General features: G+C 44.4%; 1 protein-coding gene across 11 annotated transcripts in view; it reads right to left on the bottom strand.

Moving 5' to 3' along the window:
• PPFIBP1 (PPFIB scaffold protein 1) overlaps positions 1-22,754 on the bottom strand; it is a 118,054-nt gene that overhangs the window by 53,201 nt on the left and 42,099 nt on the right. For 10 of the 11 annotated variants that reach the window (XM_086757131.1, XM_086757159.1, XM_086757149.1 and 7 more), the window contains exon 3: positions 2,218-2,379. In XM_086757131.1, coding sequence (XP_086613257.1) covers positions 2,218-2,281 — 64 coding nt within the window. In that variant the 5' untranslated portion in view covers positions 2,282-2,379. The remainder of the gene's footprint in view (positions 1-2,217; positions 2,380-22,754) is intronic. The other variant, XM_086757140.1, reaches the window with a different exon arrangement.

The raw sequence follows: 22,754 nt of genomic DNA, 5'->3' as shown, positions 1-22,754 counted from the left end.
TGTTATATTACTTTATAGGTCTTTTCAGACACATGAGTAAATTAAGTCTGTGGTGACTTAAACATTCCAACATCACATATCATTTTCATGTTAAATCTCATCCTGCCATATCCAGCTTAGGCTCTTGGAAACACAGATGCATGATCTGATCCAAATACCAGTATCTACTTATGGAAATTACTGAAGTCACAGCTTATATGTATTTTTAGAGATCATTACGATCCAACTGGATTCACTTCACACGTGTTCCTGCTATGTGTCCTTAATATCTTTAGAAAAACTGCAGAGCAAAGTCATTGTTCAAACAAAGCACACACTACATGATTTTTTTTTTCACTATGGGAAATTATTTTAAGTGGAACTATTAAAGACTTTATAACTGTATTGCTACCCCTGCAGAATATTTTTTCAGTTTGGGTAACTGTTTGTATAGCTCTGCTGGAATAATATTAAGCTACTAACTTCTTGCTGCTTTGCTCCTCTGTGTCGTGTACTTACATTATTTTCTAACTCACTAGACTCAACTAAAAAGAAGAGGTTGTATACTTTGTGATGTCTCTTTTTAGACTAGTTACGATATATTATGTTATAAAAGCCTCAAAAGCTAAAGGCAGGTCCAAACCAAATGTCTGGAACTAAAACATTCCAATTTTGGAAAAAAAAAGGAAAATTCAATTCACGTTTTAACTCTTCAGAGTTGAGACACGTTCAGAGTAGTCAGTATTAGGCAAACTTACTTTTCCTGCCTTACTCTTTAAGCACAGTCATCTTGGTTTTAAACATGCTCTGTCCTTGGCTTTCATGGTGCTGTGTGCACCAGATGAACTGCATCAGCCACTTTGAGCAGCACTTTGATAGAGGGTAGGAGAAAAACTACAACCCATTTAGCCATGTCTGTTGTGAGAGTCTGTGCAATCCCTCCACTCCATCTATTTACAATCACTATAAGGGAAGACATCTGTCGTAGTTTAGTCCTGATTGGGACAAGACTATGCAGTCTCTCTCTCCCCCCACCCTCCGAGAGAATAGGGAGAGAGAATATAAGAAAAACAGCTGTAGGTTTGAGATAAGGACAGGGAGAAAATCCTTAAAGTTACCGTTACAGGCAAAACAGACTCCACTTGGGGAAAAGTATTCATTTATTACTAAAAACAGCAGGATAAATGAGACAGAGAGAAAGATAGCCTCCCTTCACCCCTCCCTCTTCCCGGGTTTAACATTACCTCTACTACCTTCCCCCCGCCATGAGCGGCACAGGGGGGAAGAGGGAATGGGGGTTGGGGTCAGTTCATCACACGTTGTTTCACGCCGCTGCTTCGTCATCGGGGGAAGAACTCCTCACATTCCTCCCTTGCTCCATCATGGGGTCCCTCCCACGGACTGCAGTCCTTCAAACTGCTCCGGCGTGGGTCATCTCTTCCACGGGGTGCAGTCCCCCCAGAACAGCTGCCCCAGCGGGCCCTCCACGGGCCACAGCCTCCTTCAGGCCTCCACCTGCCCCGGTGTGGGGTCCTCCACGGGCTGCAGGTGGATCTGTGCTCCTCCGTGGGCCTCCATGGGCTGCAGGGGGACAACCTGCTCCACCATGGTCGTCACCACAGGCTACAGGGGAATCTTGGCCAGGAGCCGCATTACTCCTCCCCCTCCTTCTTCACTGACCTTGGTGTCTGCAGCCGTTCCTCTCAGAAGAAAAATTCTTCACAACAGGCAGGCAGACGCCTCTCAGAATCTCTTCACATCATCCATCTCATCTCCTCTCCACTTCTTGCAGCCGGGCTGGGCTGAGTCGGGCCCAGTCGGCCCCCCGGCAAGAGGCCAGAGCGTGAGGGCTGCAAAGCCCACAAGGCTCGCGCCTCCCTCTCTCTGCCCCAGCTCAGCTTCTTCACATCATCTCTTCTTTTTTTTTTTTTTTCTGTTTTCCCCTTCTCAAATACGTCATCGCAGAGGCGTTATCAGGGAACATTCTGCTACCAATTGGCTTGGCCTTGGCCAGCAGCAGGTCTGCCCTAGGCCCGGCCAAGTGCACTGAACAAAGAGGAGCAACTTCTAGCAGTTTCCTACAGAAGCTACCAACTTAGCGCCCCCGCACTAAATAAAACCAGAACACCACCAAACACAATTATCAGCACATTCCCTTCTCAGCCTGAAACTCTGCCCTCCAGGTATGAGGAAGGAAGACCAAAACGGTTAAATGAACAAGCTGCCCCAGGCTTTTACCTGCTATAATGCCATCCATCTGCTCCAGCGCCGCAGCGAGCATGTCACTTGCATCACTCATCATCTTCTCTCTTCTCAGGAACGATCACCAGCTACACCATAAGGAGCAACGAAACACTGGTAGCATGAGCTGGATCCACAGCCTCAAGTCTGCAATTCAATCTTCAAAAGAGAATTCAATTTCACTGTATGTTCTTTAAATTCAGACACCACCATCACCAGACTGGCAGGAAGACTGAAGCCATTTGCTGACCACAACAAACTTGGAGGTGTTCATCACCAGGAATGAACTGGCATTAAAAAAAAAAAAAGAAAAAAAAAAAAAAAAAATCAAAGCACCAGCATGATGAACCAGTTCCTACTGTTGGTCAGCCCATGGCCTGCTCTGCCCACAGCTCTGTGCCACTGAAAGGACATCCCACAGAGCACCTTGGAAATCTCACGTGGCACTTCAGGGAAGCTTGCACAGAAGGCACAGGCCTCCTGTCACTAAAAGGAAGCTGCAACTCAGCAATACACCATGTGTCCATTGGCCGCGTTTTTTCTCTCTAGGAATTTGCTGGTACAGAAAAAGAGGAGTCTGACCATTTGCCTGAGATTTCTGGACGTCTGACAATCCAGAAGTCCAGGGCATGCGATCATTTACCTACAGGCAGGATATCTCAAATGCCCAGGACTCACTGGACATAGCGTGCATGCCCAGACTATTCCCCCAAAGATGTTGCTTCGAGCTTACCAGAGATTCACGCCATAACAATGCAATCTGATCTTACCATCAAGCTTTTGAAAACCAGCAGCGGTCCCCAGAGGAGTATTTCCAGCAGAGCCTGGGAAAGCGAACCTGCCCTACCTGCTGCCTGGGCAGGTGAACTCGCAGACCCCAAATCCTGATGGGCTACCAGTTAAGCATGTGGTTAGGTACTTCACTGAAGTGGAGCTGCAGAGGTCAGAGACGTACCCGATCCCTCCATCCCAGCACAAGGGACACACAAGCCACCAAAATAGTCCAAATTGCTGTGGCTTTAATCTAGGACACACGAGACTACTTCTGCTATAAATGCAGTTAGGGAACAAAGCTAAACAAACATCAGGAAGGAAAACTTGCTTTAACCTTTTGCAAACCCTGCCATTTGGTTTTTGTATTAGGCCACATCACGGCTGACATTTGCCCTGACATAAGCAATTAAGAAAGTTGTTCACAGTATCTCTGGCATAAGTCCTGGAAAAGAGTCTACTAAAAACCATAGCAAAATAAAAATTCATGTTATAAACTCAATTTTCCCTCCTACAAGTCACCTTATTGGTTCGAGCCAGCTGGGAGGTTGCTCTCACTGGCGGCTGCCAGCTAGCTTTGCTGAAAAGCTATCCTTAAAACGCCAACACACATTTCATCTTCCACATCAAAACTTCCCTTATAAAAAGTAGGTCCAAACCCTAAGGTAACTTTTGAATGACAGCACAAAGTACTGCACTTTTGGCAAACGCCTGGCTTTATTATTTAGTTGCCAGAGTCAGAAAAGCCAAGAGAACTTTAAAAAGTCAAAATACCTGTAAGTTAAGGTGTTTCAAATCTTAAAAAAAAATGCAGTAGCATCATAACTGAAGACTTCCAGCCTTCAAGAAGGAAGCCCCTGGATTTAAACATAATGTAAATAGTAAACTTCAGGCAGTACAATATCTGCTGTAATATGCAGATCCTTCAAAATATTTGGTCCAGTGCCTCTATACCTGACAAAAATGAGCAGAAAACTCAGCTTTTACAAACACATTCACTTGGACCATTCTGAAGACAGTCTTGTCCTTTCCACTTCAGGATATCCTGGCTTGGATAACCAGGTCCTGCTGAGGTTAGTAAATATGGGCATCTATGAACATAGAGTGTGAACGCTCTGTGTTGGATTTCTGCCTGAAATTCAATTTCTGTTGGATTTCTGATTTTCTTGTCTGAAGGCAAGGAGCACACAGAGAAACCCCAGGGCTGCTGCTGCCCCAGGCAACATGCTGATTCCTCACAGCTCTGAGCAGAAAAGGACCAACAACACAAAGCATCCACAAACCCACAACAGGCAATTAATGTTTGGGAATCAGTAGTGCCTATCATCTTCCCAGTGTGCATAAACACCCGAGGCAGGGGCAGTAAAGAAGATGGAGCCAGAGTCTTCTCAGTGGCAGTTAGTGACATGACAAGGTGCAATGAGTACATATTAAAACAAAGGAAATTTGACTTAAGTATTAAAAAATTAAAAAAAAATTACCGTGAGGGTGGCAAGGACTGGAAAGAGTAGCCCTTTTGGGGTCTCCATCCTTGGAACTACTCACACACTGACTGCCTGGCGCAGGCTGCTCTGGGCAACCTTGTTTTGGGCAGGGGGTGGGCTGAAGACCTCCAGAGGTGCCTTTCCATCTCAGTCATCATTGAGTTCAGCACAGCTCACGATCAAGCATTAAGTACAGTACTGAGGAGGCTGCCTAGGCAAACCCAAGCTGCAGGCTAAAAATGTGCTAAGGAACCGAGTGCTCCCTAATCACATTTGTTCACAGTGCACCTCTTGTTTCTCACCTTCTGTCTAGGAAAGACATTAACTAGGCGCAAGGAACTGTTAATTTACACTTGCGTAATGAAGTCATGGCTCATAGGCACAGAAAAATCACCATCCTTGCACTTCATCCAGGCACAACCACCCCTCATGTTTCAAAAAAAAAAAAAAAGCACTCCTTGCTTTCCCTGAACAAGGGTTCTGTCCACAGTTGTCAAAAATCGCTAAGACAGCTCTACTGACGAGAGCAGCAGTGGCAGACAGTGGTACAGCAGCCTCCAGAAGACCTCCAGCAACTTCCTCACTGTTACCTGGTCCTACCTCCAAGGAAAGAGATATGCCAGTGCTTCCTCCACTGCTACTGGAGCCGTGCTGTCAAAAGCAGCAGTGAGAAATGTTAAGATAAAATTTAGTGAAGCAAGACTGTGCAAACACACTGATCTCCAAAAACCCTTCCACCACTCACGGTGCATCTGTTAGCAGCCTGACAAAGCCTACAACTGAGAAACTTGGAGAGGTGAAATAAAAAAAGAACAAAAAGTCCCCAAGCCGAACAGCTGGAGATGACGTAACAAAATCCCATTTCCCCAGTTATTTGGTCCTAAAAGTGGTCATTGAAAATTAGCCTGGAACGGTACATCCTGCTCTGGCCACCTTCCCAGCACATCACAGCACATCCAGCAGTCAGGAAGTAAAATCACTGTGATACAAAAATACTATTGGAGGCATCCTTCCCCAGCAAGGGCATAGAATCGTTTTTATTTGTTGCACACCATCACCGGCACGTGGGGAATGGATGGACAGGGAGGAAATCAAAGGACTCATACACCAACAGACCAAAGAACCAAACTGCATGAAGCAAGAAAAGACAACAAACCACAGGAGGAAAGGGATGGAAATGGGAGGTGCAGAGGGAATCAAAGAAACGCAGTTATTAGACAGAAGTCATAAATCAGCAGCCTTTGTGGATTATAGGAAAGTAGACAATACTGAAACGCCAGTGGATTAATCCCTGCAGCTACTGAAGGGCAGACTGCCTCTGACTCCCCAAACTTTGAGAGGAGCCTGGGCAGACCACTGACACAGCAGACCTTTCCTGATACATACGTTCCTTTCTTTGCTTTGCTCTGCATGGCTTTGGTTTAACAGAAACAAAACCTAAGAGAAAATTCAAGGCTTCAGGTCTTTTTGTTGTCAGTGACTAAGGAAAACCACGTCAGGTTACCAGTCAGGTAACACAAATGAAAATCCATCTTGAGGAAGCTCAGTGGAGCTCCTTAGGAAAACAAGGAATAGCTAATATTTCAGATGATGTCAAGCAGTTTAAATTCCTTTCATTCACATAAGCAAAAAGGAAAAAAAATAAAAGGAAAATTATCATTTTAACACAGGTGAATCTATGACATGTCAGATGAATGAAAAACCAAGATGCACACAAGAGACGGAGACGCAGATGCATAAAATCCACTCCTGGCATAATGCCATCGAGAACACACCTGGGAGGAAGGTACTGACAGTACCCGTCTGACAGACCATTTAAAATAAGTTTTCCCTTGCTTTCCAAGAAAACGACTACTTACCTTCCTCACTCCTTCAGTGCCTACACAGTCAGTGCAAGACGGGGCAGGGGAGTTGTTTTTACAGAAGCAAATCCCCCTTCTAGAGCTCCCAGCCGAATACCTTGCTCATGCCGGCAAGAACAAGCATCACTTCATCAAGGCTGTATTTACAATCCACCATTAAAGAAATAAAAATAAAATACAAACGCAGCTATCTCCACTATTGGTTACAATATCTTATCACTAGCTGGCATTTCTACTGCATCCCTGGCCGTTACGGAGACAATGTTATTTGGTCTTACTTGTTTAATGTCCCTTCCTCTGGTTCGAACGCACCAGCTGGTTGCTAGGGCTATGCTGTTCACTTTTCAGTAGGTGGAGATTTTTTATTTTTATTTTTGAATGACATACAAACCCTCCGGCTATAGTGCTAGTGAAGATGTATTCCAAACGGCTTACAGAGAAAACAAAACGCTGCCCTGCAAATAAATCCACGGAAAGCAAGAAAAAAACAAGGGGCTTTGTGAATGGGAACTGCAGTCTGCTGGATGCAAACAGGAAAGCTGCCTGAATATGGATTTCAAAATCAGATATTTAATTAAGATGGCAGACTTTAAAAAAAAAAAAAAAGTGCTTAAACATTTTACATATTTAGGAAATTACAGTTTCTCTACCCAGAGGCTCTCTCTTTCCTAGATCAAACATGACACACAGGGGCATCTAGGAGCAACATCAAGCCTATTTTAAAAAAATTTCGGGGTGGTCTCATTCTGGATGTCCACCTGCAAAACACACCACGCTTTAAAACCCAGCAGTTTGCAGACAGCAGGTCCAAAGGTGAAAAAGCTACATCGTGCCCTGCAGGCAGTCTCTCTGGGGAAGGGCAGGGGCTGGCCTTTTGTCCCGCTCGCCTTCCTCTTTGTGCACACGCTCCGCAAACACTCAGTGTTTGGAAAGAAAGCATCAGTTACAGGTTATTTTTATGATATGATGTAATAAGATGGATGACTTGAGTTTCCCAGCTCTCCTGCTCCTACAGGACACTCCTTAAACCAGGAAATTTTGATACACAGAAATAAAAAAAAAATCATTAGGCTTGCTTCTGAGAGCTGTAAAGAATAAACAAAAAGGACCCCCAAGAGTAGGCTGTTACCCTAGAGCAGTCTACCACAAAAATACAATTAAAAAGCTATCAAACTGCAGTCATCTTTTATGGGGAGGGTGGGCAGAGAGAAACTGTTTAACAGCAAAAGTAAGATCCCAAATTTCACTTTGCAGTCAAAAGTGATGTCCCTGCACTCTTGGTCCTACACGTATGAGACGACTGTGCGAGAGGTCTGAAGCATCTTCTGGATTCACCTCTCTTGCCTCACAACACTAAAACAACACAGGCTTAGTAATTAATTTCCACAAGGTAAAGCTCTATTTCATGAAGACAAATGCCATTTCAGACACATTATCACATCTATTCGTGCTTTTTCGGGCTGGCCAGAAGAGAAACACGAACACATAGAGACTTATCTGTAAAACACATTTCAATCATAAATAAAACGGGCTTCAAATGAATTGAGTCGAAATCTCTGGCACAATTTCTTATGGGATGTTTTGAAGATACTCAACTACAGTGCCACCAGTCAGTAGCATTTTAACACTTAATAATGAATATATTCAGCTAATTTACACTAGGAGTCATTAACATTTCTTTTAACATAAAAAAAAGACTCGATTTCATACCTTCCAGGCCTGCAAGAAGAAACTAAAAAAGAAAATGGATCCTTGCTGAATATACTTCTCTGTTGCTTTGCAAGAGACGAACAAATGAAATTTAAGAAGTAAAATTGGGAAATGCTGTATCTTAGTGTGAGGCAAGGACAGAAAGCCAGTTAAGGTCCCAAACATGCTTTGGGCCACATAATTCAGACATTGAAGGAAGGAGGCCTGGTGAGACCAGGCATGTCCTCTGGCTGGTCCTTCCACCTACAAGTCCTCCATTTCTGGAGGACAGCTACGATGCGCCTTGTCCCCAAAGTGGGAGTCCAGTGGGGCCATGCTCAGGGCCCCCACCAGTCTGCTGACTCAGCACTCTCCAAGAACCCAATGCTCAACCATGCAAAAAAAGAATAAACATTATTGTGAATAAAAAACAACCCAAACATTGGCAAAGGCTTACTTGAACTGATAAAGTCTATTTATTTTTTTTTATATAAAAATAAATTTCTTCTTGAACTTGCTGAGCTCCAGTCAATGGCATCAAAGCAATACTGTTCTTGTATTACGCAGGGCTGCAAAAAAGCAACAAATGTCTCTTTGTTCCCTAACTCTAGATCCTTTCTTTGTTCCCTGAATTTCATTATTTCTTTATTATACAACAAACATTATTTATTTCCTTTAACTGATAAAAATGAATGGAAGCACACTGAGGCTGAAAGCCTACCCCACAGTACAAAAGAAGGGTATTGAGATAAAAGGTATCAAGCCATAGAAAAGACTTTAAAATATTTTAAGAGCATAAAGCACAAAAGTCCTTCCAAGACATAATCGTTTATATCTGGGAAACACTTACCTCAAATCTCGCAGCAACTTTTATTACCAACCAGCTTAGCTGCATTCAGCACTTAACCTTAAAATTTGTTAAGCACATCAGCTGTGATGCAAAAGCTAAGCCTCCTCAAGATAAGCATCCTTCTGACACACTTAGGCAGAGAGGTATACACAGCAAACAGCTTATATAAACACCCAAAGTCTCTGAGTCAAGGTTTATGGCTTAGCTTGGTATCCAAATACAAACCAAACCATTCAGTTTAGTTTGGTTTGCAGTACTGAAATAATTCGAGTTGTTTATCTCTGCTACCTTATTCTCCAGAAGCTCTTTTTGTGTTGTAATTGAAAGGAATTTAAAAAACACAGCCTGTGACAGGTTACGTTGGTTTGAGATGCAAAAGTGAGCTGTGTGATGGCTGGATGACAGGGAGGCAGCCATGGAGGCAGGTACCTTACCTGCAAAGCAGACGTGTAATGCAAATACCTGTCTGCAAACACTCTTCAGACTCACTTTCACTCTTTACTCACAAGAAATCCAAGGTCAACTGGAAGCTTGCAAAAAAAACCCAGAGATGTATTTTGCCTTAGGCTGTTCATGTTTTACTGGTTAACTAGTTAGTAAATGCTTTCAACTATTCACCTTAGGGAGTCTGAGAAATTAATATGTTATTTTCTCACATGTTTTGCTTGGGTCCATTGATTAGAAAAACAATTGAGAGATTCATTCCTCGCTCCAAGACTGCTAATGCAAGCAAGGAAATGCCTCACATTCCCCAGCAACATGTTAATGGCAAGCTGTGGCCACACAGGCTACGAAACAAAAGAGGCACTGTTGGGTAAGAGTCCAAAAGGTAGTTCTTCAAAATACCTTAAGAACCACCAAATCCTGAGCACAGACCCATGTTTAGATACAATGTCATTTCTTTTAATGGGCTGCATCCAAAGATCAAATTCACAAACTTCCAAATTTGAAAGGGTCTGGCTTTAGATTTTGGATCTTCGGGTTTAGGAGTTCCCAGATTCACAGTTTCAGGGTTGCCACTGTACAAAGTACAAGTAGAGGGCATCCACCATCAAAAGCCCAAATAGTAAATAGAATCTATTTAGCTTAAACAGTATTTTCATACGTGTGCATAAAAAACAACAGAAAAAACAGTACCTTGTAATTCCGCAGCATCAACTGTTAGATGGGGAAAATTTTCATATAAAGCACCAGCATTACATCCTTCCCCTTCTATCACCCTCTGATTTTGTTATCTTAAGATTTATTTTTCATCAGGAATATGTAAAACAAGAGTATGATATCTGAAGTGCATGCTTTGTGTGTGAGGACACTTCTGTTTTTTTAAAGACTCATGATAATATCTGAGAACTTGAGGTTGCCAGCACCGCCATTGTACCACTGACATACCAACAATCCCCTGATAGAGCATGATTTGCCATGTCTTTCCTCTTGCTGCTTTAAAAATTACACAGGGCAAAATTTAACATGGTTGAGGACTTTTTTTTTCCCCTCCTGTAATAGAATGGAACTGAATTTTAAAGCGAAAAATTTAAAAATAATGAATTGTAGGCCAATTTTCACTCTGGTTTTCTCTTATTCACCTTAAAAACACGTGGACCTTTTCACTTTCTTTTCTCCTAAACTGAAGCCCTTTGCCAATACCTCATGCTGGAGCTTTGCCAACAGCTTATGTCTAGGTAGTACACTTTGGAGTCTGAAAGAGTCTACACCAAGACAACCTGCTCTAGGCAGCACTATGTTCTACCTTTGAGAGTCATGAAATATCAGATACAGGTAGTGTGTGCTTCAAAACACAGACTTCAAATTTTGAATTAATTCTCAGCTTTAAAAAGGCCCACGTGCAAAACGCATTCTGAAACATGCGTGTTTGTTCTCATCAACGAGAAAGCAAACGCAAACATGGTCACCTTTGTGTTCTGACACCTGCTGTCCGTGCTATCCCACTGCCAACCAGAGCAGCCACAGACAAAGATCCTGCAGAGCAATGCACTATCCAGCTGCAGAACAAGGAGATGCCTCTTCCCCAGGGAGTGCAGCACTGTCAGGATGCTCTCCCCCATCCCCTCAGGACCATCCTACTTCTCCCCTGGGACACAGCCTAAGTTTGCTGCCCAGCTCCAGAGATGCTGGTTCACACTTAGGGTGAAGAAGAGGCACTCAGACACAGCTTTTTCCCAGCACTGCCCTTCCCACACTTTCTGTCAACTGGCTTCTGCTCCCCATGCCCCTTTCCCAGGATACAACCTCCAATCCCTAGGACAACACAGCCTCGAGTCTGATAACAAGAGATTTGGGTAACGCTGGAGTAAGCAAAGCTTTTTTTTTTTTTTTTTTTTTCCCCAGCTGGCGGGCAGAGTGCTGTTGATTTTGTCTTGCTTTTTCAACACTGAAGTTTCAGTGCCAAGAGATGAAGGACAAAAGCTGTGCTCTCTCAGCTCGAGGAAGAGGTCCTTCTCTTCTCTTCTGAATGCTGCACTGGTTAGTGAGTACCAAGCAAACAAATTCTCCCCCCAAAAAAACTCTATTACTACAGTGCAACTTTAAAGGAGACATATGCTGTCTGCACCGTTGCCTAACACTCAGCGTTGCTCAGCTGGAGATTTGTGTGTCCTGTCTACCCTTGGGCCTACTCCTTTTTCATGAAAGCCCACAGTTGGTTCTTCAGGATAGAGATGATGTCCTCTCCATCCTCTTGTCAGACTGACTCCTCCTCACCATCCCTTGCAGAAAGACATTTTCGTGCCCTGGTGCCCTTTGGCCTCCAGCATCACCCAAGGCTAAAAAACTCAGTGGAGTAGGGGCTGAGCTGTACCTGGGGCTCAGAGGAGCTCCCAAGAGAAAGACATCAGTGCTTGGGGAATGGGATCGATCCTGGGGTGAGCTTGGAGGCTACACAGATATTACAGTCATGGGGTATGGGTGATACTGAAGGGCAGGAGGGTTTTCACTAGCAAAGTGGAGGGAGGCAACAGGTCAGCATGAAGCCAGAATTGTAACCCATGCAGGAGCAAAGCATGAAACAAACCTGGTTCTGGCCCTACTGTCTTACCTTTCTTCTGCAGCATGAAGAGGAGAGAAGCTGGGAAGAAAGGAGGTGGCAGAGGAAAAGGTGACTTCTTTCTACTTCTTCAGTAAGACAGAAAGACCTAGGGATGGAAGGCAGCTGCCACTCTTCATCCCATAGCCAAGCCTCTGTGCAAACATAAGAGAGGGAAATATCCCACCCATCACCCTGTCAACAAGATGAGCAGAAAGTGCCAGCTTTACAACGAGGTCATGAGATGAAGAAAAATCTTAGCAGTCAGAAACTTAATATGTACTTGCATCAATGCATGTTTGATGCCCAACTGGGGACAGAATTGCAGCTGCTACAAATTCACCTAGATTTCTGTGGGATAACAAGGTTACTAAGACTGAATTTATGTGTTACGATCTGCTAAGTGTGAAACATTTTTTTTTTAAATTATGTAGAACAATGCAAAATGTCTGTTTCATCAGATATAGCAATAAACTGTGGTTTATTACTGACCTCACTAAGAGTAGGCTGCCTTTAGTAGACAGGACTATAGTGCAGAAAATGGAGGAAAAACATAACTGTTAAGAGCAATGCAGATAATTTACAATCCACTTGCAGTAATGCAGTGCAAACACACCTATAAACCGCCTGGTCTGAGTACCCAGAACAGTCTAACCAAAGCAAGGGGCTGCAAAGCCTTCTCAAGCAACAGGATAAGCAATGGATGGGTTAGCACAGACCACCCTGCGCACCCCGGGCCAGTGGTGCCATGATCCAAGTCAAGGAGTCTGAAGCAAACTTAGGTGTGCCTTAATCATACAACAACAACCATAACGTAGAAATACTGCAATATGTTTAAGCTAGTTTACAGCTCTCATACGCCAGTCAAATTTACAGGCTCTGGTGGAAAGCCAGTTTTACACCATAAATCTTGCAATATCCGATTTCTCCCAGGACTCGAGACCTTACAGAGAAGTAATTCCACTAGGATTTCAGTTTTCATTAAGAAAGAAAAAAATATTATCGAACCACATGGTTGGTTGCTGAAGGAAGTCTGATGTGATCCGAGAATATCCTGGAAGTTTGAAGACAGGAAGTCCCTTATTTGACATGTAATATAGTAAGGCATAGAACGGATGTGGATGGGGGAAGCAGGATCATCTGACTTTTTTTTTCTTTTAAAGTCTGCAATAAAGGGAAAAAAAACCAGCTTAGGCTGCTTAACTGTTTCCCTTCCCCCAACCTACAGATGTAATTAAAATAAAGCTTCAAAAACAATACAAGTCATTTAATACTATTTTAATTAAAAGTTGTTTTTATAACATAAAAAGACCAAAAGTAACCTCGCCGCTGTTTCATAGTTGTATTAGGAAAAAGTCAGTCTTGTGCAACTTCAGATTTCTAATTTTCCAAAACCTCAACGTAACAGAAGATAGCAAGGCTGGAACAACACACCTAGGATTTAAAGCTCTGCCCAGGCCATGATTTACACACATCTAATTAGCTCCTCCTGCACACACACACTCCCACCCTTCAGCTCTGGGAACTGCTAGTATAAATCCTGCAATTAAGAACTTCGATGCCAGAATCCTTGTTTGCCAAAAGGAACAACAACAGCCCCCTCCTCCAGCACAGCAGGGCATGTTTTCACAGGAGTGGATGCCCAACCCTAAGAAGCTCAGATCCAACATTTGAACTCTCCCAAAGTTCAAGGTATTTATTAGAAATCTAATTCACCACCCCGTTGCCTTGCAAGGATTACCACGGCCCTTCTCCAGTGGAGCAACCAACGCAAATCAGGCGTTTTGGGAGCATAATGCCCTGTAGTTTTATTTGGCCGTTTCCAGGGATCTCTGCTGGGCATGGGGTAACAGTACTGAACAAGGGTCACACCGCAGCAGCATTGTGCTTTGGCTTCCCTGGCAGAGACCATGCTAACTTCTGTGTCACGGACACCTGCAACACAGACACATGGGTGAAGGATCGCTCGCCCGCCATGATGTGAAGTCAAAACTAGGACAGAATAGTTCCACGCATGGCGACTGGCAAGACTCATAATGTTTTGGATGAATTAATGACCCTTAGTATTTCCATACAAATGTTCCCCTGAATACATAATCTCAAGATAAAACTTCAAAAACCTCAAGGGATCAGATATACTTTGAATGTTACATTTCTTTGAAGTACGTTTCCTTTGTATTTCAACAACGCTTCAAAGTTTTCCTACTTACATACAAATCAAATTAGACATCTGATGCTAAAAGAAGCAGACATTACAAGAGTTTCACACTTTCCCAACCTTTGGGTGGGGTGGGGAGGGAAGACTCAGTCTTGTAGAAAGGTATATATTAACTATACACTGATTTTCACGATACCAGCTGGCGAAGGAGTTCTTCATGTATCAAAGGTCAAATACAAACAGGGTACAGCCCCAGCCCCACCTGTGGCTGAAGATCCTGGTCCCAGTGAACAACACAGGTTTAACCTGCAAGATGCAAATAATCTTGCTGACATCAAAAGGGAATTTGTGACCAACAGAAATGCCCAGTCCACAAAGCCCACAGGAGGGAGAAGGTTGTTCATGGGAAAAACAAAGGTCCACTTGCATTGTCAAAACCCTAATGAAGTTTAATAGGGGTGAGCTGATCATCTTCAATGGTTTTATCACAGAAACATTTTGGTTGGAAGGGACCTTCAGAGGTTATCTAGTCCAATCCCCCTGCAAGGAGCAGGGACACCCCCGACTAGATCAGGTTGCTCAAAGCCTCATCCAACCTGGCCTTGGACATTTCCAGGGATGGGGCATCCACCACCTCTCTGGGCAACCTGTTCCAGTGTTCCACCACCCTCACTGTAAAAAATTCCTTCCTTTTATCAAGACTAAATCTACCTCCTTCTATTCTAAAACCATTACCCCTCATCCTATTGCAACAGGCCCTGCTGAAGAGTTTCTCCTCATCTTTCTTGTAGGCCCCCTTGAGGTACTGGAAGGCTGCTAGTTCTCCCTGGAGCCTCCTCTTCTCCAGGCTGAACAGCCACAACTCTCTCAGCCTCTCCTCACAGGAGAGGTGCTCCAGCCCTCTAATCATCTTCGTGGCCCTCCTCTGGACCCTCTGGACTGGGGACCCATCTGGACTGATCCATGTCCTAATGTTGGAGGCTCCAGAGCTCGACACAGTACTCCAGGTGGGGTCTCACCAGGGCAGAATCACCTTCCTTGACCTGCTGGCCACGCTCCTCTTGATGCAGCCCAGGAGGCAGTTGGCCTTCTGGGCCACAAGGGCGCATTGCCTGCTCATGTTGAGCTTCTCGTCCACCATCACTCCCAAGTCCTTCTCCTCAGGGCTACTCACAATCCATTCTCCACCCAGCCTGTATTTGTGCCTGGGATTGCCACAACCCAGGTGCAGGACCTTGCACTTGGACTTGTTGAACTTCATGAGGTCGGCACGGGCCCACCTCTCCAGGCTGTCAAGGTCCCTCTGGATGGCATCGCTTCTCTCCAGCGTGTCAACTGCACCACACAGGTTTGTGCTGTCAGTGAACTTGCTGAGGGGCCACTCAATCCCACTGTGGATGTCACCAACAAGATGTTAAACAGGGCCAATCCCAACACCAACCCCTGAGGAACACCACTCGTCACTGGTCTCCACTTGGACATTGAGCCATTGACCACAACTCTTTGAGTGTGGCCATCCAGCCAGACAAGGATGTCATGCGGGACACTGTCAAATGCTTTCCACAAGTCCAGGTTTTCTTCAGAGGCAAGGGGGAGAACTCAACAGGACTCCCAAAACACTGCCAAAGTTGGCAGTGAAAGCAAAAGTGGTTTGCTGGCAAGATGTACTAGGTCTTCGTGCCTCAAGCAAGGACCTCAGTGGACCAGTTTAAAAGAAAGAAGGTCCTAGAAATTGTCCTCTATTATCATGCCAAAAAAAAAAAAAAAAACAACCAAAAAAACCAAAAAACCACCACCACAAATAAACATAAGCAAACAAATAATTATATTTCCTCATCATCATGAACTAGTAGCTTCCTCACAGCAACCATGTGAACATCTGGTGCCAGACCCTTCGTGGTATATAGAGGCTTAGGAGTTACCTGGAGATAAGTCTCACTTGTTCTCAAGCACTAAAGAAGTTTTAGAAGGTTGATTCTTGCTTCATATGTAATAGATCTATAAAAATAACTATTTTAGAACTATTGCCCCTGTATTTCCCTTTGATGGAGCTGACTATTTTTCATGTGCTTACTGAGCCATCACTGGAGGGACTGTTTCCATGGGGTTATATTTAGCTCTGAAGCACTGGCTAAAGTTAGGATGGGATCCTCCCTTAGAGGAGGATCTTACTCTTACTCTGCTGAACAGAAAGAAAGCACTGAGACAGTCTAGTCTGGGCTTGCAGAAGACACTGGCGATGCCAAGGCTCCAACTACAATCATTCTGCTCTGTAAAAAGGGAAAAGTAAATCCCAAACTGGCAAGAATGTTTACTTTACATATACAATAGACCTACAGCTTCAGCTCGATTTAGGAAAAGAAACATTGCTTATTTCAGGATGTAATTCATCACACATCTCCATCCAGGGGTCCCGTCACAGTACATCTCCTCTTGGGGACAGCTCATAGTTTATTAATTGCTATGGAGTAACAGTCTGCAGCAAAGGCATTAAGCAGTTATGCAAGGCTGCCTCTTCAGTCATGGGACAGAAACAGGGGAAGCTCTAGATCACAAATGTGCTGAACTGCTCACAGAAAAGTCTGCCACTGCTCCCACCCCCTCCAGCAGCACTACAAAATCCCTACGGTAATTACCCTCCTTACAGCACAAAACTCTGCTGCTTATGGATGGATTAATCTACTTCAAGGTTTTGCTGGTAAGATATAAATACCATGATACTTTGTAGAAGTTCAGGTCTTGTTGATAAACTGTTACTTTTGCAAATGAATTACTATGGATCAATCAACATGAGTGTGCTCACTGCTGGTATACAACAGAAATAAAATATCTGAAAGTACTGCATTACTGAAATAACACTGTCCATTAGTGTGTTTCTAGCAAAGTCCAAAAAGCAAGACCACAAGAAAGCTCTGACTACTTAAATGCTACCACCCAAGGACTTCTCCAGGACAAACTTTTACAACCAGCCACTGCAACTGTGCGCCCAAGTTTGCGTAAGCTGGGTGCTTCTGCACTCTGCTACACACTTCAACTGCTTTACCCAGGGAAACCGCCTTACTTCATCGCTGAAGATAAATACTGTGTGCAAATAAGCTACAAGTCCAACAGGAAGCCCTGGTGAAGCTTGTGGAAATCCACATGAGTACTAGAAGCACTTGCACGTAACTAAGTCCAAGATTAGTGCTGTTAAAGTCTTATAAAATATATTGCCATTATATTGTACTTCATTAACAATTATCTCCCCTGGCTGGAAAATGCCTCACCTTAAAAAGTGACTGAAGGTAAGACATGTAAAAGAAGGGTTTCCTTCTCATTTTTTTTGAGTGTATACAATCTGAGTGGAAAATGCGGATGGATAATACTAAATTTATTGCCTTAAGTACAAGTTTATTAGAAGTGCCATAATATTGCTTTCCAAAATGGAACGGTAACATGCTCTACACAACTACTGCTGTTGTTATAGACCTTACCCAGCAGATTATCTTTTGCCAACTTTTTGATAACTTTTCCTACACAGTTTTTCAAGCTAAAGTAAAGAATCTTCAACAGAAGCCCAACTCCTTGACATTGTGAGGAGAGAAAAGGAAAACACCCAGCATAACTCTCAATTCTATGAAAAAACATTTACAAAGCACTGCCCACATAGCAGAGCCTTGAGAAAGCCGTGATCTCTTCCTTTTTCATCAATTCTTGATAAATTTTTGGAAGACAGTTCGTTTCACCGTACATTTAACAATGTATAAAAGCAATCATCACTCCAATTTACCTAAATTCCAACTTACCTAAATCGAACATTAAAATAAAAGGTTTCACAAGTACATTCCAAAAAGGGGGGGGGGGGGGGGGGGGGCGGGGGGAAGGCCAGGAACAGGTATGTCTCTGTGTGGTAACAATCAGATCTCTAGCAGTGGAGGTATTCAAGTCATGCAGTTGGCCTTTGGGATTTGGTTTTTGTCCTTTATTAAAACTTTTGACAGTTCCAAATAGCAAGCTCCTGTTTCGTGCAAATGTCTCGGGGATCATAAATGCATTCAGGCCCCTCACAGTATTTTAATGAAATACCAGTTCCTGCTCCTCTACTTGACTTGCAGGCGAAATCTGCCATTTTAAGGAGATAATCTTAAGCAGCTTTCCGAGAAATGTCAGGAATACTAAATTGCCATTTCTGTGCTTTGGTTTCCTGTTCCCTTCCCCCAATAGTCTATTTAAATTATCTTTAAAAAGAAAGCGGAGCGCTATCCAAGATGAAATAGTGTGAAGCGATGTGCTGTATTTTACAGACTGCAAGACCTGAATCAGTACCATCAGCTAATTAAAAATCTCAAAAAAAGCAGAGGTTTAACTGCCTGTGCTGCATTATTGTGTCTAAAAAAAGACTTAGGAAAATAACATGAACAAGACAACTACTTAAATGGCATCCCATTTTTCTAAACCCAAGTTCAGCTACCAATGACACAAGTGCCGATGTTCAGCCACACTTCTGACACTTTTGTGCCAGTTCCAAAGCTTCTGCAAACCTATTTCAATGTTACTCAGGCAAAAGTTGCTTATGATTTACTGAAACATCTTTGTTTAAGGCAAAGAAACCTCAACTTGCTGTTGCTACACTGCAACACCAACTGTCCTCAGCGCTGAAGAGCATTCCCAGTTCTGGTCACCCTCTTCCAACTCAGCACAGCTGGGGACCCCATGCCAAAATCCCGTATCAATGCTGCTGGATGTTCTGGCTGCAGCAGCAATCTCACCACCGACCAGAGTTCGAGGGGTTTCTTTGCAAAGACTGACTTTGTGTTCCCTCGTGGCTTGTAATCGGGCAGGACGAGGCTGCTTATGCTGCCTACAATGCCTAACTACTGAACGAGAATGAAAAAGAGCCAGAGGACGTCCAGGTATCTGAAATAGGGGACCCAGTGGTGGAAGGGCAAGGTCAACATCAAAGAGGTGACCTTCCATGGAGGGAAGTGATCATGCACATGATCATGCACTCAGCAGAGAAGAGACAGATCTCAGTAAGGTACCTAGGAGACCCCAACAGCACGTGTCCCAAAGGCAGCCTGCTGAGTAAATAGGTAACAAAGCCAATCTGATCTGACCACATGCCCAGGAGCCTCGGGAGGAGACATTTAGCACTGACCCTACAGTGAGTGACAAGCAAGGGGACCTGTACCCAGAGGGCAGCACTCCAGCAGTCAGGGCTGCCCTGGGAACTTGCAGAGGGAAGGAGGGAAAACTGCAGATCCTGGGACAGAGGACTTCCTCAGGCCTAAAACCAGTACTGAGAAGCCATGACCAGACAGTTATGATATACCTTCCAGACAGAGAAAACATTTTCACATGGTTGCAGGCAAGAATCCACACCATGGACACTCCTTGCCACTGAGACCACCTCCTCTGTACTCACACAACACCTTGCACTGCGGCAGCCTGGCCCAAGGCTCTGTCGGTACTACAGCAGCGTGGTCCAAGGCAGGAAATTTCCAGCTTAGGTGGGGACAGCAGTTTTGAACATCTACACAGCAGTCTGCCAACACAAAGGATACACTGTTCAAGATACATTATTTTCCTAAATCTGGCTGGCCAAACTCAAAAGATCTAACCTGACTGAAGACAGGCACAAAGATGAAGTAAACTGGGCATTAAATCAAAGGAAACCAATCACCCTGAAGGGCTTAGGTTAGAAGTTGCTCATCTGAGCTGGGACTCCTGTTACTCTGGTTATCATGGCTATTTTAAGGAGTTAGCCTACCCAAGCAGAGCACATGTTGATCTACCTGTGCAAAATTCTCAGCAGTGGGAACTTCTCACTTGTGGGAACTTTGCACCAGTAGGGAAAAAGCCAGCACTCCACATGGAAATAGCATCCAGGAATCTCAAAGCAGCTCCACACTGCTACCAAGGCCACACTTAGTGTGGATGTATTCAACTTGCAACTGAGCAATTGTTACATCGTATGCCTGTCTACAGGTCTCAAGTAGTTCATCTTCAAATCACTTAGAACCAAGCACAGTACAGTGGAGAGGAAAATCAAGTGTTGTTTCCCACTAGCACTAGAAAATAACACAGTGCTCTTCCGAAGTAAGAAAATATCAGGTAACAATAAAAAAAGAGAAACACACTCAGCATGCATGCATGCCAAAACACACATGGCACCACAAGGACGTCTCCAGTATCTCTGGAACAGCAGCCTGTTCCTCAGAGGTTTCTTATCCAAGAACTGTGACCGAGCCTGGCGCTCCTTTGCTTGCAAGATCCAACAAGATCCCAAGAAGCTGGTGTGGCTGCAGGCCAGCGACCTCGTGCTATGCCATGCTCCAAAGAGCTATGTGCAAATGCCTAACAAGAGTAACATGACTACACACGTTTCCTCTCCAGTTGTAACATCACCAAGGCTCCAAACTTGTTCTAGATAATGCAGGAGACAGCAGCTCAGCCGTATCTCAGTGCTCCATGGCATGGATTGATGGCATTAACTACGGCTGTCATAATATGCTGTAAATTATACACAACACACTCTTAATAATGCAAACCTCAGAACTGTCTACATATTTTGTGGTAGAAATTAACAAATGTTGACAACTAATCAGATAGTAGAACCATTAAAGGAGACAGACAGAGTCCAGCACTACTATTTGTTGCGTACATACACAGTTTCTTGCCGTCACAACTGACTACACTAATAGCTTCTTCTGATATAGCATTGTTGTTGGGCTTCTCTTTCCCATCCTCTCAACAGGCAGCTGTTTCAGTTGTTCCAAACAGTGCTGCCCCTACCTTTAGTGACAGGGGATTATCACTGCCTGACAACACCTCACTGAGCTCAGAAGCACAACCTTAATATCGCACCCAGGCACCAAGAAACCCCTTGGCCCCACACATTTGATCCAGATGAGCGCTTGCAGGAACTATCCAGAGGACACGATACCACGTTCGTGCTGCTCTGCACACATCACTCCTCCGACTTCTCTGTGTAGAGTGCTGCAGCACAGCTGGCAGAGGTCTTGTGAGCAGGAGCACGGCTGCAAAGAAGGTCTCTAAATGAAATGACGAGACAGGTTACAAAGGAGCAGGAACACGTAAGTGAGGACAAGGATAGCTACTCTAGATACTCACAGGATGCAAAGGTGTTAACTTCCAACAGTGCCCGAAACTGCAAGGGAAGCAATAAACAGCAGCAAAGTGTTGTACTGAGAAGGACTGGAAGCAAAGGAAAAGAAAAAAAAAAAAGGAAAGGCAGCAGTAATGGAAATCTGTGCCAAGCTCTTGGACAGAAAAGCACTAAACCCACAAAGAGGCTCCTGCGAGCACTTGCAGGCGGCAGTTGCAGACTGCCTTTGCTCTGCTGCCAGACTGTTTTGGGGCTGAAACACTGACAGTCAGCAAGGCTCTCCCTCAAATAGCCAGAGATGTGGCAGAGAGTGGCATGCCCCACCTGGAGGATTGTCATCTCAGGCTGGGAGCTGGGAACAGATACAAAGGGCACCAGAGCAGCCACCAGCTGGGTTTTGGTTTTCCCAGCAATGCTGCAGCACCTGATGGGATGCACGACCCTATTTTCTGTCCACACACGGACAGAGATGGCTGATGGCAGAACCACCACGGCTGCTTTACCACTGCCATTGCCTGGTGGATCTCAGGCAGAACGACACCCAGGGCACATAAAGTCTCAACCACTCGGCATCAAACCAAAGGGGCAAACCAGCCAAAACGCCCCTGGCACTGAGCCTTGTGAGTTCAGCCAGGACTGGTTGCCCAGTCAAGTTGAACTTTCCAAACATTCTGAAGAGCTCCTTATCAGGAAAGCAGCTTTACATCAGCTCAGCATTTCACAGTGTTTATAATCTGGTGCCCTTAAATTGGATTGACAACAAAGCTGAACCACAGCCTGAAATAGAGATAGTCTCTCTGTCGGCACAGGATCTTTTCAGCAAGACCCACCCAGCCTGAGATCAGCAAGTTGTGTAAGCCCACACTGGAGAGAAGCATGCTCCTAATGCCGCTGAAGTCAATGGTATTGGGAACACATTTAACACTGGCTGCCTGTTTGAGCAAGTGACCAAAATAAGACCTCAAAATACAGATCCTGCCAGCTTTGTGCAACCTGTGGGTGCTTTCAGTAATATCAGCACGCTGTTACAAGGTCCACGCTAAAAATCAGCTCTCCTCACCTCGACTGACTCCAGTCCATCAGCTGCCAGACATGACCTCTGCCACAAAGGGAACGAAGCATCCTGATCCATGTGGCTGTGTCTTCCTTCCTTCTCCACTTAGAGGCACTACCAGAGCACAGCTACAATGGCAGAGGGCGGGGGGAATGTTGAGGTCCAAGGTAAACACTGAAGTTACAAAACTCAACTAAAGTCTGCAACAAAGACACATTCTCTTTCAATAACCGAGCTTGCTCTGGATCACCCTGGTTCAGGGTGACACCACCCAACACACAGAAAAGCAACTTAAAGTACCAAGATAATTCTAGGTAAAATTTACTTAAGGTTACATAGAACCACAGTGACCTGTAAGCTTGACTCCATATAGAAAACAAAACAAAAATTACTTAGTGAATTGGGGAAAAAAATGGCTGCTCTATCATAGGAGAGATCTCACAGGGTGGGAGAGCAGGCATGCCTGCAGAAGGAAACAAGCCAGGGAAAACCTCCACCAAAGCGACTGGGAGTCTGAG

Source organism: Chlamydotis macqueenii, chromosome 1, assembly GCF_036417535.1.
Source record: "Chlamydotis macqueenii isolate bChlMac1 chromosome 1, bChlMac1.mat, whole genome shotgun sequence".
NCBI lineage: Eukaryota > Metazoa > Chordata > Aves > Otidiformes > Otididae > Chlamydotis > Chlamydotis macqueenii.
Note: the sequence above shows the minus strand (reverse complement) of the source record. Positions and strands in the feature narration are given on the sequence as shown.